Source organism: Corythoichthys intestinalis, chromosome 9 (genome assembly GCF_030265065.1).
Source record: "Corythoichthys intestinalis isolate RoL2023-P3 chromosome 9, ASM3026506v1, whole genome shotgun sequence".
Taxonomy (NCBI): Eukaryota; Metazoa; Chordata; class Actinopteri; order Syngnathiformes; family Syngnathidae; genus Corythoichthys; species Corythoichthys intestinalis.
In genome coordinates, this window is record NC_080403.1 from 14802249 (window position 1) to 14821365 (window position 19117).

A 19117-nucleotide genomic window follows, 5' to 3' on the forward strand; every position below is an offset into this window, starting at 1 on the left:
ATATGATCGAATGAAATTATGCATGCATACTTCTCAAACTTCAGTTGACTGGCTCAGTTTTGGACTCTTTCTACAGTATCTGGTCACCATTGTGCCATTGCTTTTGATATATTGCTGGACTCATGGGAATGCAGAAGTAAGGATAGATGTGGGTGGTAGTAACTGATAGCTCCTTCTACAAACAATACACAAGCACTCAAGCAAGCTTAGTCCTTACAAGGACATTGTGCTCATGAGCACCAAAGGATAGACGCCCTCCGAGACATCAGGCCCATCAGGATACAGTGAAGTAAGAAGGGGGGGGGGGGGGGGGGGTCCAATAATGTGAGGGAAACAAAAAAAGGTACACATACAGATTCAACAGTAGATCAACTTGACTTGAGTCTGCTTTGCATTTGCTCTTTTATTATGTGCATGTGCTAACTAATGAATAAGGAGTTTGGTTTAGTTTTGGTTTGCCGTGTTATTAATCTTACGTGGCTCTGACGAGATCAAAACGTCCTTTTTCCTGAATATGAAACATGAGGTCTCCTCCATTCAAATACTCCATCACAAAGAACAGATGTTCCTGCATTCATAAGTTTCTTTTAGTAAACTTCATTTGTTAAGGAAAACAAAGTTTAAATATGGACTGAAGGCAGTCCTGAGAGACACCTACTTTTGTCTGGAAGGTTGAATAAAGGTGTGTGAGGAAAGGGTTATCCCAGGCTAAAGCTAAGACTCTTTTCTCCACCATCGTGCACTCCACGTCATCATCCATCAACACAACATCTTTCTTCAGGGCCTTCACAGCAAAGTACTCCTCTCGCCCTTTCAGTTCTGCCAAGAGGACCTAGCACAACGGCAATACTTATCTATTCGAGTCCAATTTTACAAAGTCCAATTTTACAGAGTAAAGTTACAATAAATTGTTGTTGAATTGTTAAAGTATTGAAAAACACTGCTGAAGTTTACCTTCCCAAAGCTGCCTTTCCCTAGGACCTTGTGGAAAACAAAGTTGTCCACATTGATGCGGGTAAGGTGCGTAAGACGAGTCGGAGGCCTCGGGGTCGAGCCATCCCATATTCTGCTATATTGGCTTGCATCTAACAAACAATGGCCACACACTTGTATTATAACATACTGTATTAATAAAGCATCATTGAGAACAGAACATTATACAGGTAGTCCCCGGGTTACAAATTAGTTCCGTTCCTACACTGGCAACGTGACCCGAATTTCCGCGTTGGTTGGAATTAACCCTTTAAGTAGCCCTAAAAAAAACTAAATCTATAAATAACTATCCAAAAACATGAGTTATACGTCATATTAATATAATAAAAAATAAGATATTGTGAGGTACGTTGTGTTAAATGCCATTACAGTGCTGCTGAAAAGTTTGTGAACCCCACAGCGATGGTCAGATTTTTTGTAAAAAAAACTAAAATAACCTTATTAAATGTTAAGTTATACCCAAATCCACAATACTGACATTCCAAATAATGGACTGAAACAAAAGAAATAGTTATATTGTCATTCTTTATTTAACAAAAGTGGTTGATTTAAGAAAAACTCAGATATCATGTGTGCAAAAGTATGTGAACCCCTTCAGTTAATAGGATATTGCGCCTCCTTTAGCAGAGATTACCTCAACCAAACGGTTTCTGTAGTGACTAATCAGCCTCTCACATCTACTTTGGGGGATTTTTGCCCATTCTTCCTTGCAGAACGCAGTCAGTTGAGAGAGGTTTGATGGGCGTCTGGCATGAACTGCTCGCTTCAGGTCCCGCCACAGCATTTCAATGGGATTTAGGTCAGGACTTTGACTGGGCCAGTCCAGAACACAAATCTTCTTCTTTTTCAGCCATTCCTTGGTTGTATTGCTGGAATGCTTTGGATCATTATCATGTTGCATGATCCACCTTCTGCCAAGCTTTAACTTCAAAACAGATGGCGTCAGGTTATGTTCTAGGATTTGACAATATTCCTCAGAATTCATGATTCCCTGGACTATGTGGAGTTGTCCAGGTCCTGAGGATGAAAAGCAAGCCCAGATCTTGACATTCCCACCTCCATGCTTCACTGTTGGGAGAAGGTTCTTTTGGTGGTATGCAGTGTTGACTTTTCGCCAGACATGGCGGTTTTGGTTGTGACCAAACAGTTCAATTTTGCACCTACATCAGTTGATGAAAACTCTTTTTAATTTAGTCTCGACAACACAACTGTTAAAAAAACAAAAAAAAACTACTGAATTGATTGATTAGGAAATCAGGTTGAAATAATAGAAAATTCCAAAATGTTGAGGGGGTTCACAAACTTTTGAGCAGCACTGTATATTCCATGACTATTCGGGCTTTACTCGCGAATGAGTCATCTTACCGAGAGAAGGGGGATAACATGGCTACTCAGTTCGCCAGCGTCGCCTTTCTCAAAGTGAGCCCGCCATTCAAAATCAAAAAGCCAGATAGGGACTCGTAAGAGGAATCGGTGCCGGGGAGAACCAACAGCATGAGAACAAGGAAGCGGCAGACTCGGGGAAGAAAGGATCTGCAGGACGGCGGCAACGCAGCTGGCGAAGGAGGGGATCCTGACATGAAGAGCGACAACGGGAACTCGGTACTGTTTACGCGACTAAAAAAAAACAAAACAAAACAAAAAAAACACTGGAGACAAAATTGCGAGGAGTTTCCGGCATCGTAAAGTCAGACTCACGCAAGTCAGGTACGTCGTAGCCTGGGGACTACCTGTACCATGCATGCAAACAATCACTGACCATTGATATCCAGTTCAGATAGCTTATTAACCTCATCATAGATTCCAATATCAGATAGGTTTGGGTCAAGGTTTGGATCAGAGCGGCGAGTGAAGGATTTCTGATACACAAAAAGAAGTGAGAAGTTCAAATAACTCATTTGCAATACAAACATAAAAAAGCTACACTTAATTGTGCCATTTTTTTGGTCCTTACAAAGCAGCAGGCCACTGAGCATGGCAAAGCTCTGAACAATCCCAAAGTGCACATAACATTTAGATAAATGAAGGACCTATACCTTTAAAATTAAGGCACTGTTAAATGCAAAGTAAACTGAATATTCTGAGTGTGTGATAAATTGCAGAGGCATGAGCTGTCTGGATTCTAATACATTTCAGTGCATGTACAGGACTTAAAGCTAAGTAGTCTGTCACATTTGGGGGGTGAGCGGGGGGGGACTGTGTACTGCATTGGCTGTGGTTGTATTTTTTAGCATGTCAACTTTAGCAGTAGTGTAAAAGATTATATGAAAAAAGTGACTTCAAAGAGTCCTGTGTCATATAACGTGTTATGACATCGAAGATGAACTGAAAATGCAACGATTCAAAGCATTAAGTGTAGCTCCACAGGAACTCACCTGGCTGACTTGTGTAAGTGCTTCAGCTAAAAGTTTCTGGTTAATACCGCAAAGGTTGGCCACTTTATCCTGACACTTGTGATGAACGTTCATGGAACAATCTTCAAACACAACAAAGTTGCTTAGGAAAAACAGCAGATGAAATATTATCGTGTGTGTGTTTACCTTCACATTTTAAGCCCTGTTTGACAAGACCCCATAGCATACTTCCACAGTGGTCACAGAAGGTTGGACTCATGTAGTTGTGGCTCTTGAAACGATGTGCTATGTCGATGTTGAAGCGCTCCTTCTGGAACTGTGGGAAAAAATAAAATTCATGCTCTCCATTAATGAGCCGGGACAAAGGAATCCTTAGGAGTGGTTTGACAGCTTTGTAAATCTGCTTCATCATTTTAGCTCCTTCCTGAACTCCCTTATAGTTCCAAAATTCTTGTTTCTTCCCAAATCTGCTATCCAAGTAGTCTGCCATAGTACCTAACTCCATCCTCCACACTCTACTGTGTGCATATGTGTGTGCTTTACCATTTCAATCTAGCTTCTTATCTCAGTTGGTCTTTGAACATCTTTATCCTTCAGCATTGATTACCTTACAAGTCGTGGACCCTCCTTTATCCTAAACTCCGACCTGACAACCCACATCATTCAATAAAACCAAACTTGTTCATTCTCTCAGATATTTACTCAGCCAACAACAGAATGGGGGAACGAAGATTCAGCGACATTGTAATATTTACCCCAGAGAGGCGTTTTACGTACCACAGTATCTCGACTGTTTGCGGCAGTGCCGGTGCATCTGCCAATGATTTTGTCTATGCATTTCTTGTGGATGGCTGCATTGCATTCTGATAAAAAAGGAATTTAGAGTCAGAGTCATCAGGGTCACAAAACAGAGTGACAAAGTGTACATTTACATATTATATAATCGTCATATATTTTCTTAAACTGTCTGGTATGCCCCCCATCCCCTCAGGGCAAGTGTGTGGGGGGGATTACAGGAATGTAAAAGATTTTTTTCCCCTCCGCTAACACTAGGCATTCACTCGTGGGTGGTGCATTTTGTGCCTGAGCCTTCATTAGAAACTTGATACCAATGTGTAACCCACATGAGCAAAAGTGCACAATAAAAAAAAAAAAAATGTGTTGGTAATTGTATCAAATTTTGCTAAATATATTATTTCACATTTAATTAGAATTTATTTTTTAATCAACGTAATGATAAATAAATAAAACGATTGCAAGCAATAATTCAGCCTATTAGTTGCTCATATGGCAGGAAGTCCCGCCCTCGTATGTTTCAGTTGGTAGCACGATAGGTGGCAGAACACAATTGAGCGGCAACGCAGACAGACAGAACTGCCTAACTGGCGAGTGAACACACAACCTGGAAAGCTTATCTACAGAAAAGAAAAACAGCAAGACCAACGCGTGGAGCGACAAAACGCGGCCCAACTGTGTTCAAAACACGGTGTGAGAGATCGGTCAGGTTTTTTTTTTTCCCCTTAGACCTTGTTTCAACTGGTCTTTGTGTCAGATTGGATATTGGACCAACTGTTCTGGATTTTGATGGCGAGCTAACCACTTGGATCTAGATTGAGATAACCTGGATACCTCTTTGCTGCATTCTCTTGGTGTGGTAGGACAAAAAACAAACAAACTTGGAGCTAATACCTCACCATTCAGCATTACACTGTGCCTTACATCGACAGGACTTTGACATTTTTTTTATGGACTTCTTTTGATTAATATCCCGGGAACTGTGAACTGAATATCTTTTTGTTAGGACAATTTTGACTGAACAATTGCACATGTGTAATTTTGCATAAGGATTTGAAACAATTTCCCATGCTGAAGAAAAAAAAGTATTAGAAGTTTGATTGTGCCACTATTTTTGGGGCAATAGATTGAAAATCAGAAATTCCAGTTAGACTAAAAGGTACTGCCTAAATATTCTAACTTTGGAAGGGTGCACCCAAACCAACCCAAAATTGAAAATATTGAATTATTTATTGGCCAAATATAGGTTATAAATGTGTATATGTGTTAAATGTGGGTTTTTTTGTTGTTTTTGCATATGTATAAAGTTTGTGTTTTTTTTTTCCACTAAAGCTGGCAATATAAAACTCTCTTGTAGTCTGTCTCAACTTAATCACTCCACTAAGCTCGAGTAGACGAACCTAGTTGTCCACAATTATTTTATAATTTGGTACAAAAACAAAAGCCTGTGTTACATTTGGCGAGCTAGCCAGGAGCTCAGTTGAGTGTTTAAGTGAGACTCTTACTGACTTATTTTGTCAGTATTTATAGAGAAAATTCTAAACTTGGTGAATTTTTCATTTAAATCCAATCCCTTCAAAGTAAAATGGAAATTGTAATGCGGGAATCAGTTACGATTCCTTACTCAGTTATTGTCAGTGGATTAACAGAAACGGAACATGATGATGAGGTGGCAACGTACCTTCAAAAATTTGGCGGCATAAATCGCTTTTTGCGCATCGATGAGCCTAATTCAGATTATCACAAACACATGATAATTGAATTTAAACAAAGCACCGCTATGCAGGCTTTAGAAACTCGGTTGCCCATAAAAATTGAAAGTTCGACGCAGGTCGGCGTTACATATGAAATAAAGACCTTGGCAAGTGTTTATACACTTGAAGCTCGTAACAGAGCTACAAGGGTCTATATGGAAAAACTTTCAGAACTCTCAAAAATTTGTGGAAATTCAGTGCAGCAGATGTTGAAAGAAGAATTAGAAGCGCTCAACGTGCCCACATCTGCAGCCACAGTGGTTTCTTCTGAATCCGAATTTCCCCCTGAACATGGCCGGTTCTCATCAACCGAATCCTTCAAGCAGAAAATGGATATCGCTCTTCAGGATCCTTCCCTTCCAAAACCTCCTGAGCATTTTAACCTGAAATCTCCCAACAAAAACCTGACTGATCTCAACTCTTTGCAAACTCATCAGATTGGAACAAATGCTGATACTCAGCCCAAAATTGACATAAATCCACCTCATATCCAACGAGTTGTGGTTGAACACATGGTGCGAAACAGCGAAAACACCCCTCATTTTAATACAGCTACGCGACTCCGAGTATTTTCAGGACGGATTCCACGACCTAATAATGAAACTGATTATGACACATGGCGAACCAGTGTTGAAGTCCTCATGCAAGATCCCTCAATTTCTGATGTACATTGTACTCACCGCATTCTTGACAGTCTTCTTCCACCTGCCGCTGAGATTATTAAGCATGTAGGTCCCCATGCTGAACCCACGGTTTATTTGGAACTTCTAGACTCTGCTTATGGTACTGTGGAAGATGGTGATGAGCTTTATGCAAAATTCATGAACACACTTCAGAATGATGGAGAAAAACCATCCGCTTATCTGCAAAGATTGCATGTTGCACTGAGCACCACAATGAGACGTGGTGGTGTTCCATCCCAAGATTTTGACCAACAACTCTTAAAGCAGTTTTGCCGAGGTTGCTGGGAAAGCTCCATGCTTATTGATCTTCAGCTGGAGCAAAGAAAGGGAAATCCACCACCTTTTGCAGAGCTGTTGCTTCTTTTGAGGACAGAAGAGGAAAAACAGGCTTCAAAGTTCAGTCGTATGAGGCAACATTTGGGCACTACCAAATCTGCTTATAGTGCAAGTAAACAGCGTGTCATGTCCCATGTGCATACGGTAACAACCTCAAATGAAGTAGCACAAAGTACTGATTTTGAGACCCTGAAGAAACAGTTAGCTGACATCAGTGCCCAGCTAAACAGCATCACATCAACTGGTAATCAGAAACCAACAACCTCCAAACTACAAAAAGTGAAGTCTCCTGTTTCTAATGCTAGAGATGAAGCACATCTGGTGAAGAAAGTGATGACACGCAATAAAAGCCCTCTGGAAAAATCTAGCAGTAAACCACGCCCTTGGTATTGTTTTCAGTGTGGTGAAGATGGCCACATTGTGTCTGCTTGTGATAATGAGCCAAATCCATCCCTTGTGGCGGCTAAGAAAAAACAACTGAGAGAACGGCAAGCGGCCTGGGAAACTGCTAACGCTCAATCCGATAAAGCACATTTAAACTAATTTCTTCTCCTATAGAGGGGCATATGGGAGAATCATCGAAAACCTACAGTCCCAAATCTCGGAAATGCACTGTAAATAGCTCTAACATTAACAAACGATTTACGCTTCCTAAGGGTCTTGTAGGAACCAAAACTACGGGTCAAGTAACTATTGCTGGAAAAGACACTAGTTGCCTTTTAGATTCTGGTTCACAGGTCACTACTATACCGCAGTCCTTTTATGAACAGCATCTTGCTAATTTAACAATCCATCCATTAGGTGATTTACTCGATGTTGAAGGTGCCAATGGTCAGCCAGTACCATATTTAGGATACATTGGGCTTCCTGTTACTTTCCCCAAAGACTTTGTTGGGACAGATATAGAAGTTCATACATTGGCTCTTGTTATACCTCATCTTCACACTGCAACCCATGAACAGGTACTCATCGGTACAAACACTCTAGATGTTCTTTATGCAGAATTTCAAGCTGACCCAAAGTCCTCCACCTTTAAACCATCATCACATGGTTATGGAACTCTTCTCAAAATTCTTGAAGTTCGTCAAAGGTGCTTCGACAAAGGAAATCTTGATTGTGTGAAGATGATCGGAAAACGGCCTGAAGTTGTTCCTGCTGGGAAGACAGTCGTCCTTGAAGGCTTGGCCAACATATCCCATGCTCAAATTGAAAAGGATGTCCTCATCGAACAACCATCCAATTCTTTATTGCCTCGTGGTCTGCTTGTCTCAGCATGTTTGGTCAGTCTGCCAGGAAAACAGCCTTGTCGCTTACCTGTCGTGCTGAAGAATGAGACGGATCATGATATTGTCATACCAACAAAGACTGTATTGGCTGATGTTAATATTGTGGCATTAGTGCTAAAGAAAGAGAAGGTTACAAAAGAACAACACCATTCTGATAAACAAGAAACGTCCCCTAAGTCTTCAAAACTAAGTTTCAATTTTGGAAATTCACCTTTACCTACTGAATGGAGAGAACGCGTGACAAACATGTTGAACTCCATGTCAGATGTCTTTTCCCATCATGATCTGGATTTCGGACACACAGACAAGATCACACATCACATAAAGCTCTGTGACGAGACACCATTTAAGCATCGAGCCCGTCCCATACATCCTCAAGATGTGGATGCTGTGAGAAAACATCTCCAAGAATTACTCGATGCTGATGTCATAAGAGAATCTGAATCACCGTTTGCTTCCCCAATAGTAGTTGTGAGAAAGAAGAATGGCTCTGTTCGTCTTTGCATTGATTACCGGAAGTTAAATCTGCAAACTGTGAAGGATGCCTATGCACTCCCAAAACTTGAAGAGTCATTTTCTGCTTTAGCTGGATCAAAGTGGTTCTCCGTTCTCGACCTCAAATCAGGCTACTATCAAGTAGAAATGGAAGAATCTGACAAGCAAAAGACAGCATTTGTTTGCCCACTGGGATTCTGGGAATTTAATAGGATGCCCCAAGGAATTACAAATGCCCCGTCGACTTTCCAACGGCTAATGGAGAAATGTGTTGGTGATATGAATCTAAAAGAAGTCTTAGTGTTCATTGACGATTTGATCATCTTTTCGCCCTCATTGGAAGAACATGAGCGACGGTTGGAACGTGTTTTAAAAAGACTTCGAGAATACGGATTGAAGTTGGCACCGGAAAAATGCAAGTTTTTCCAAACTTCAGTAAAATACCTCGGCCATGTTGTATCAGAAAAGGGTGTGGAAACAGACCCAGAGAAAATAAAAGCATTAACAACTTGGCCTGTCCCCACAAAGCTAAAAGAACTTCGGTCCTTTTTGGGTTTTGCTGGGTATTACAGAAGATTCATTAAGGATTATTCTCTCATCGTCAAACCCCTTACCGAATTGACCTCTGGTTACCCACCAGTCCGCAGAGGAAACAGAAGATCCCTAAAATCCAAAATTAAAGAATATTTCAACCCTGCAGATGCTTTTAATGAAAGATGGACACCTCAGTGTCAAGAAGCATTTCAACAAATAATCACAAAGTTGACAACAGCACCAGTATTGGGCTTTGCAGATCCTCAGCTACCTTATATTCTCCATACAGACGCTAGTACTAGCGGTGTGGGATCTGCGTTGTACCAGATTCAGGATGAACAACCAAAAGTAATTGCCTTTGCAAGTCGTGGTCTCTCAAGAAGTGAACAGAAGTACCCAGCTCATAAGCTTGAATTCTTGGCGCTTAAATGGGCAGTCACGGAAAAATTCTCTGACTATTTATATGGCACAGAATTCACAGTAGTAACTGATAGTAATCCTCTTACTTACCTCTTAACTTCAGCAAAACTTGATGCCACTGGTTATCGATGGTTATCCAGTCTTTCCACCTACTCCTTCCAACTCCAGTACAGGGCTGGTAAACAAAATCTGGATGCAGACGCACTATCACGTCGCTGCCATGATCCGCCAGAAGACGATCATTTGTCAAAAAAGGAAAGTGAGAGAATTAAGCAATTTGCCCTTTATCACCTGAGTGATACAAAAACTCCACAAACTATTTCCCAGGAAGTGATTAAAGCTATTTGTGATCGTCATGCGGTCTTTCTTGATAGTAGTGATGCAACCGAAGTCCCTTGTACTGGCTTCGCTTTAGTAGAATCCCTTGCTCAGACTGTGGCAGCTGTCCCTGACTGCTTCCAGGAAAATCAAAGTGGGTCACCTCTTATTCCTGTATTTTCCAAGGAAGAACTCAAGCAACAACAGAAGTCCGATCCTACAATCAGTGCAGTGATCGCCCAACTTGAAACTGGTCACAGTCCTCCTCCTACCCTAAAAGCAGAATTACCTGAGCTTCCTCTACTTTTACGTGAGCTCAATCGACTAGAGTTAAGGGATGGAATACTGTACCGGCGCAGACAAGTAGGACCTAATGTCACATATCAGTTAGTGCTGCCTGAAGATTTGAGAGCAATAGCACTTCAAAGCCTTCACCATGACATGGGTCATATGGGAATAGAGAGAACAGTAGATTTAGTGAGAGCAAGATTTTACTGGCCAAAAATGTATATGACCATCGAGAATATGATCAAGACCTGTGAGCGATGTGTTCGTCGGAAGACACTTCCTGAAAAAGCTGCTCCAATGAACAGCATAAAGACTTACAGACCCCTGGAACTTTTGTGTATGGATTTCCTGTCTCTGGAGCCAGATCAGTCAAACACTAACAACATCTTGGTAATGACAGACCATTTCACGAAATATGCAATTGCAATTCCAACCCCCAACCAAAAGGCCAAAACCGTTGCCAAATGCTTGTGGGAGAGTTTCATCGTCCATTATGGCTTCCCAGAGAGACTGCATAGTGACCAAGGTCCTGACTTTGAGTCAAAGCTCATAAAAGAACTCTGTGAGATTGCTGGTATTAGGAAAGTGCATACTACGCCGTACCACCCAAGAGGAAATCCAGTCGAAAGGTTTAACCGAACCATTCTTCAAATGCTCGGAACATTGAGTCCATCAAATAAACTGCACTGGAAGGACTTTGTAAAGCCCCTTGTTCATGCGTACAATTGCACTAAAAATGAAGTGACTGGATTTTCTCCATATGAATTGATGTTTGGAAGGCAACCAAGACTTCCAATTGATCTGGCCTTTGGATTGTCAACCAATACCCATCAACAAAATCATTCCCAATACGTCACCGAGTTAAAATCCCGCCTCCGAGAGAGCTACGAGATGGCTACCGCCTCTGCAGAAAAGAATGCTGCCCGCAACAAGACCCGGTTTGACAGAAGAGTTGTGGACTCAACTCTGGAAGCTGGAGATCGAGTACTCGTTCGAAATGTCAAACTGCGAGGTAAACATAAATTGGCAGACAAGTGGGAGAGTGATATTTATGTGGTCTTGAAACAAGTTGGCGAGATACCAGTTTACACAGTCAAGCCCGAAACTAAAGATGGACCGGTGCGAACCTTGCATCGTGACCTGCTACTTCCGTGTGGGTTTCTCCCTGTAACAACAGAGTCATCTGAAAAGGTTTCCTTCAAGAGACCCAGGACAAGACAGTTTCCTGTTGTTCAGGATGAAGAGGAAGATGACTCTGAGTCTGAAGTGATTCCTACTTGGACAGTAATCCCAACTCACACCCCAGAACCTAATGTGTTCATAACATTACAAGAGAATCCAAATTTGGAACATCCTCCAGTAGGACTTAGACAATCTAATGACTCTGAGAATTCCTCTCTCCCAGTTCAGTTGCATCCCTCTACAATTGATCTTCCAGTAAACACTGATGCTACTACACAAGGTGTTACAGACCCAGAAGTACTACGTATGTGTGACTCACCTGAAGGTGCCCCTTCTGGCAACAATATTCACGTGCCTGAGGACCCTTCAACCAGGGATGATGAAGTTTGTCCAGTGTTGGCAGATGTATCTGATCAGGAAAGAGCACCTTGTGAAGACACAACTGTCACTGTTCAGCCTAAATCAAGGTGGAAACAGAACGATGACCAAGGAAATGCTGAATCCAGCCTTCGACGGTCTTCCAGGCAAAGTAGTCAACCTGATCGCTTACAGTATTCAAAGTTAGGAAATCCTTTGATGATGATGATAAACACTTTCTTCCATGGCCTTAGCGAAGCCTTCGCAAAGTCCTTGCATAGCATTGAAAGTTTAGACCAGGCTAGTCTCTACCAACCAGATGCCCCGGGACGGGCATACTGTCAGGAGGGGAAAGTGTAACCCACATGAGCAAAAGTGCACAATAAAAAAAAAAAAAATGTGTTGGTAATTGTATCAAATTTTGCTAAATATATTATTTCACATTTAATTAGAATTTATTTTTTAATCAACGTAATGATAAATAAATAAAACGATTGCAAGCAATAATTCAGCCTATTAGTTGCTCATATGGCAGGAAGTCCCGCCCTCGTATGTTTCAGTTGGTAGCACGATAGGTGGCAGAACACAATTGAGCGGCAACGCAGACAGACAGAACTGCCTAACTGGCGAGTGAACACACAACCTGGAAAGCTTATCTACAGAAAAGAAAAACAGCAAGACCAACGCGTGGAGCGACAAAACGCGGCCCAACTGTGTTCAAAACACGGTGTGAGAGATCGGTCAGGTTTTTTTTTTTCCCCTTAGACCTTGTTTCAACTGGTCTTTGTGTCAGATTGGATATTGGACCAACTGTTCTGGATTTTGATGGCGAGCTAACCACTTGGATCTAGATTGAGATAACCTGGATACCTCTTTGCTGCATTCTCTTGGTGTGGTAGGACAAAAAACAAACAAACTTGGAGCTAATACCTCACCATTCAGCATTACACTGTGCCTTACATCGACAGGACTTTGACATTTTTTTTATGGACTTCTTTTGATTAATATCCCGGGAACTGTGAACTGAATATCTTTTTGTTAGGACAATTTTGACTGAACAATTGCACATGTGTAATTTTGCATAAGGATTTGAAACAATTTCCCATGCTGAAGAAAAAAAAGTATTAGAAGTTTGATTGTGCCACTATTTTTGGGGCAATAGATTGAAAATCAGAAATTCCAGTTAGACTAAAAGGTACTGCCTAAATATTCTAACTTTGGAAGGGTGCACCCAAACCAACCCAAAATTGAAAATATTGAATTATTTATTGGCCAAATATAGGTTATAAATGTGTATATGTGTTAAATGTGGGTTTTTTTGTTGTTTTTGCATATGTATAAAGTTTGTGTTTTTTTTTTCCACTAAAGCTGGCAATATAAAACTCTCTTGTAGTCTGTCTCAACTTAATCACTCCACTAAGCTCGAGTAGACGAACCTAGTTGTCCACAATTATTTTATAATTTGGTACAAAAACAAAAGCCTGTGTTACATTTGGCGAGCTAGCCAGGAGCTCAGTTGAGTGTTTAAGTGAGACTCTTACTGACTTATTTTGTCAGTATTTATAGAGAAAATTCTAAACTTGGTGAATTTTTCATTTAAATCCAATCCCTTCAAAGTAAAATGGAAATTGTAATGCGGGAATCAGTTACGATTCCTTACTCAGTTATTGTCAGTGGATTAACAGAAACGGAACATGATGATGAGGTGGCAACGTACCTTCAAAAATTTGGCGGCATAAATCGCTTTTTGCGCATCGATGAGCCTAATTCAGATTATCACAAACACATGATAATTGAATTTAAACAAAGCACCGCTATGCAGGCTTTAGAAACTCGGTTGCCCATAAAAATTGAAAGTTCGACGCAGGTCGGCGTTACATATGAAATAAAGACCTTGGCAAGTGTTTATACACTTGAAGCTCGTAACAGAGCTACAAGGGTCTATATGGAAAAACTTTCAGAACTCTCAAAAATTTGTGGAAATTCAGTGCAGCAGATGTTGAAAGAAGAATTAGAAGCGCTCAACGTGCCCACATCTGCAGCCACAGTGGTTTCTTCTGAATCCGAATTTCCCCCTGAACATGGCCGGTTCTCATCAACCGAATCCTTCAAGCAGAAAATGGATATCGCTCTTCAGGATCCTTCCCTTCCAAAACCTCCTGAGCATTTTAACCTGAACTCCACTAAGCTCGAGTAGACGAACCTAGTTGTCCACAATTATTTTATAATTTGGTACAAAAACAAAAGCCTGTGTTACAAATGCTAGAGTAGTGCAATATAACGGTAAATACCAATGATTCATTGCTTAAAGAGAGTTCAGTTATACAATATTTAACTTTGAAGTGAAAAAAAATCTTTATTGATCATTTGAAAAGAGTTTGTATTTGAACATGTAACAAGGCACATTTTTTAATCTTTTTTTTGTGAGTAATACATTTTAATTGAATTATTTGTGTGTATGTACTGTATATGTACACCTATATAATTATTGGGAAATAAAATTTACTTGTTCATATTCAAACAAACCAGAGGAGCACTCTATGAGCATAGCATTCAGCCAAAGCAGCCTTATATTAAACACCAGATTTATATAATCACCATATTTCTCCCCTCTGTGACCCTTTACCTTCTCAGTCTATCATGTACATTTAGTTATATCGGCTAGTACAATATCTAATTAAAGTACAAATTATTTTCTGACCTCTGTGACCTTTGACCTTATTACCCCAAAATTGATCTAGCTCTTCCGTTTTACATTACAAGTATATCGTGCAGCTTTAATAGTAATACCTACAGTATATCTTTTCTTGAGTAATCTTGAACACAAACCTTCAAACAAACATATGGAACTGAATACATAACCTCCACCTTCAGTGGTTTTCACCCCTGAGTGCAGGTAATAAATAGGTAAGTAATTAACATCCTCACACAGTGCCGGAAACAGATGAGTCATAAATTAAAAATGAATAAAATTTCATTTTCCAAATTTCAGATTGTAAATGTAGTTCAGCAGCGCTTTTAATGATATTTAGGCCATCAGAGAAGGATTCACTGGCTTCAATTGACCCACTACTGTACCGGACACCTGAAATCTAGTGTTTGTCTTAATTAAATCCCTTCCCCACCTGTTAATAATGCTATCTGTCACAATTCATAATAAAAATACTGTAAACAGAATAACTTTTAACCCTTTAAGGTCTGGGCCTATTTTGTCTGATTTTGCATGCCTTTGAAGTTGCTTTTATATTTCAAAGAATTGTTTACGATGGCCTGGTTTGGTCCCTTTTTTTGTGACACCTTGAACTTCATGTCCAAACTGTTGTTTCCTTCACTGACCAATTATAAATCATCATTTTGGGCCCAAAAAGACCAAAAATTCCAAAATCGTTTTGTGAAAATTTTTAATATTGATGTCCAATTGACAACCAAACATGCGTAACGAACCGTTTTGAAACTTTATAATATTTATTCAACATGTTAGGATGAACATTCAACCAAAAAAAATTAGAATAAATAGTCTTATATTTGACAATTCAACATAAACAACAGGTATAGCCATAGGCGTTTTTTGCTTTTATACATGCTCTAGTCAAAACAGGTTATGTACAGCAGACCAAACAGTGAAGAACAGTGAAAAAATATATACCATCTAACACAAAAAGTGTTTAGAGGCCATCTCTTTATGAGTTTAGGTATTGCGGCCCATCACCTGATGAAAACTATGTACACACAATCAAGCTTCTTGAACACACATTTATATACACAAATTGAGAAGACTGATTGTGGGGAAAAATATATATATATATAACATTGGGAAAAAAAGTATTTTCAAAAATATTTACAATAAACAAGTTAAATTTTTTTCAGGCATGCCACTCCGAAAAGCAGTTTCGTCCTGGAATTCCTTGCCTTCCAATAATCTTGCACAGTTGGAAGTGAAACCAAAGACATGTACAAGAGGAGTCCAATAATTTTTTCAAGCTCCTCCACTGTAGTGTCTGTCCACACAAACTTTTTCCCAATCTCTTTTCGGACTCTGCCATACTGGTTTGTGTGTTTGCACATATTCATCATTGTCGATGAGGTGAAGAACAGGTCAAAAAGTTCTTTTGGGGTGTATGCATGGTCACGATTCACCTGAGGTCCTGGTGGTCTCCGGGGTGTGAACCGGCTGCACTGTGGGGCAGTGTCTGTGTCTTGTTCTGTGCTCCATGGCACAGGTGCAGGCTGAGCCAGTGGTGATTGGCTTCTGCCGCGCTGACTTCTCCAGCCTCTCCTCCGTTCACATCACATCGCTCTTCCGTGATGACCCCTTCTCCCTCGTCCTCTTTCCATTCGGGCAGTGAATGTAGATTTTTCATTGTCACTATAAATGTACATGAAAAAAAAGTCAGTATTTATGAAAATAATAAAGTATAAAATAAAAATATATACAGCAATAAATAATAATGGAAATCTATATGTATGACAATAGAAAGAATACCATAGCTGATGAATATGTGCTACATCCCTAATCTTCATATAGAAAGAAGAACACCACAAATGATAAATTCCTGCCTGGGATACACACAGTGCACGTACGACTTTGATCTGATATGCACATTTTATTATTATATACACAAACACACACTTATATTGCATCAAAATTAACTTTGTCTTGCAATATCAAAAAAAAAACTTTCAAAAGAAACTTTTTCCAGCATGAAAAAAAAAAAAGTGAGTTGGCTTACCTCTGCTCGTCAATGGCGTCACCCACGTTTTCAAATCCGTCACTATCTTCACTCGAGGACTCTTCCAATGAAGACGATGATGACGAATTTAGACCATCCTCTTCCTCAAGTTGATCAAAAAGCACAATTGCTTGCGCTAAATTTAGTTTTCCGTTCATTCTCAAAGTCACACAAAGTCGCTGCTTGATCCAAACGGCCGTCGCTCGCCACCTCGCTGCTTCAGAACACTCCTCCCTCTCGTTCGGTGGAACCTCGCACGGCAGTGTTATTTATAAAAATAAATAAAAAAACGCATTTTGTGCTTCCACTGTGACTTCGAAAGGGTTCATTTGATTTGTGGTTTTTTTCATGGAGCTTCCGTTTTGAAAAAGGACAAGAAATGATCGAAATATAGACATAAACAAATGATCCATGCAGCGTTTTAATGTTTTTTTGAGAGGACAATAAAACTATAAAACTTAAATGACAATATCTCACGTTTTAGTTGGTCGATTGACTTCAAATAATAACGAGAGTAAGCCGCAACTTCCGCACTTTAAAACGAGACCAACCAACCGCATGTGGGTGACGTAATTAAAACGTGAGGGCGCTTCAAAGACGACGTGCGCTGAGGACGCCCCGGCGCGTCCTTCGACTCTCAAGGGTTAAAAAGTCACAGTCTAAGCACATGATAGGTTCGCACACCCGGATGTACATGCATACTTTCAATGTAGACATGGGCGTGTCTTAATTAATATGATCGCTCCTCACACCTTGATGACTGTCACCTTGTACAATAGAAGTATAAAATAAATGCGACAAAATGACACACATTTCACCGAGCTGCAGCAAAATATTGCAAATTGAAGTTGTGTAAAATGGGTCAAAGCGCAAAATGTTGAAGAGCTGAGAGTGCAGCCCACCAGAGAACAAGAGGGAAAGGAAAACGAGGCCACGTATGGCAAGGTTAAAGTGGCCTAGAGTGACACTCACTTAGAAAAACATTTGTTCATAGAACAAATGAGTGCCAAAAATGATTTAGAAAGATGATACACAGATCCCTCACTAATTCGCGCTTTGAAATTTGCGGTTTCAGTTATTCACAGATTTTTGAGGTGCTATATTAGGCTCCCTTGACACCGGTGCATTGTGTCATCATCTTCATCGAAGTGCACTGGTAAATGGTAATGGTAAATGGTGTTACACTTATATAGCGCTTTTCCACCTTTCAAGGCACTCAAAGCGCTTGTGTTTCTTCATCATCATTCATCACCATCACTGTCAGTCGAGAAAGTAGCTGCTGTGTGGAGTCTAATGTGTTACCGGTATTTTATTTTAAAATGTAAAAAATATACAGTGGGGCAAATAAGTATTTAGTCAACCACTAATTGTGCAAGTTCTCCCCCCCACTTGAAAATATTAGAGTGGCCTGTAATTGTCAACATGGGTAAACCTCAACCATGAGAGACAGAATGTGGGGGAAAAAACCCAAAATCACATTGTTTGATTTTTAAAGAATTTATTTGCAACTCATGGTGGTAAATAAGTATTTGGTCTATACCAAAAGTTCATCTCAATACTTTGTTATGTACCCTTTGTTGGGAATAACTGAGGCCAAACATTTTCTGTAACTCTTCACAAGCTTTTCACACACTGTTGCTGGTGTTTTGGCCCATTCCTCCATGCAGATCTCCTCTAGAGCAGTGATGTTTTGGGGCAGTCGTTGGGCAACACGGACTTTCAACTCCCCCCTCACCCTGTGGCGTCAAAATGATAACAAGAACGGGGAGCAAAAATCCCTGAACCACACGGGGACACCTATTGAATGACCTACAGAGAGCTGGGACCACAGTAACAAAGGCTACTATCAGTAACATAATGCGCCGCCAGGGACTCAAATGCTGCACTGCCAGACGTGTCCCCTGCTGAAGAAAGTACACGTCCAGGCTCGTCTGCGGTTTGCTAGAGAGCATTTGGATGATCCAGAAGAGGACTGGGAGAATGTGTTATGGTCAGATGAAACCAAAATAGAACTTTTTGGTAGAAACACTGGTTCTCTTGTTTGGAAGAAAAAGAATACTGAATTGCACCATACCCACTGTGAAGCATGGGGGTGGAAACATCATGCTTTGGGGCTGTTTTTCTGCAAAGGGACCAGGACGACTGATCTGTGTAAAGGAAAGAATGAATGGGGCCATGTATCGAGAGATTTTCAGTGAAAATCTCTTTCCATCAGCAAGGGCATTAAAGATGAGACGGGGCTGGGTCTTTCAGCATGACAATGATCCCAAACACACAGCCAGGGCAACAAAGGAGTGGCTTAGTAAGAAGCATTTCAAGGTCCTGGAGTCGCCTAGTCAGTCTCCAGGTCTCAACCCCATAGAAAATCTGTGGAGGGTGTTGAAAGTCCGTGTTGCCCAACGACAGCCCCAAAACATCACTGCTTTAGAGGAGATCTGCATGGAGGAATGGGCCAAAATACCAGCAACACTGTGTGAAAAGCTTGTAAAGAGTTACAGAAAACGTTTGGCCTCCGTTATTGCCAGCAAAGGGTACATAACAAAGTATTGAGATGAACTTTTGGTATTGACCTAATACTTATTTTCCACCGTG

The 19117-nt window shown here is 40.5% G+C and overlaps 1 protein-coding gene across 4 annotated transcripts in view; it reads right to left on the bottom strand.

Annotated features, from left to right (window-relative positions):
• prkcda (protein kinase C, delta a) overlaps window positions 1–19117 on the bottom strand; it is a 33811-nt gene that overhangs the window by 3499 nt on the left and 11195 nt on the right. For all 4 annotated transcript variants that reach the window (XM_057845045.1, XM_057845047.1, XM_057845046.1 and 1 more), the window contains 7 exons: window positions 4125–4210; window positions 3534–3663; window positions 3369–3469; window positions 2753–2852; window positions 955–1085; window positions 659–832; window positions 477–568 (listed from right to left, as the gene is read on the bottom strand). In XM_057845045.1, the coding sequence (XP_057701028.1) occupies window positions 477–568; window positions 659–832; window positions 955–1085; window positions 2753–2852; window positions 3369–3469; window positions 3534–3663; window positions 4125–4210 (814 nt within the window). The remainder of the gene's footprint in view (window positions 1–476; window positions 569–658; window positions 833–954; window positions 1086–2752; window positions 2853–3368; window positions 3470–3533; window positions 3664–4124; window positions 4211–19117) is intronic.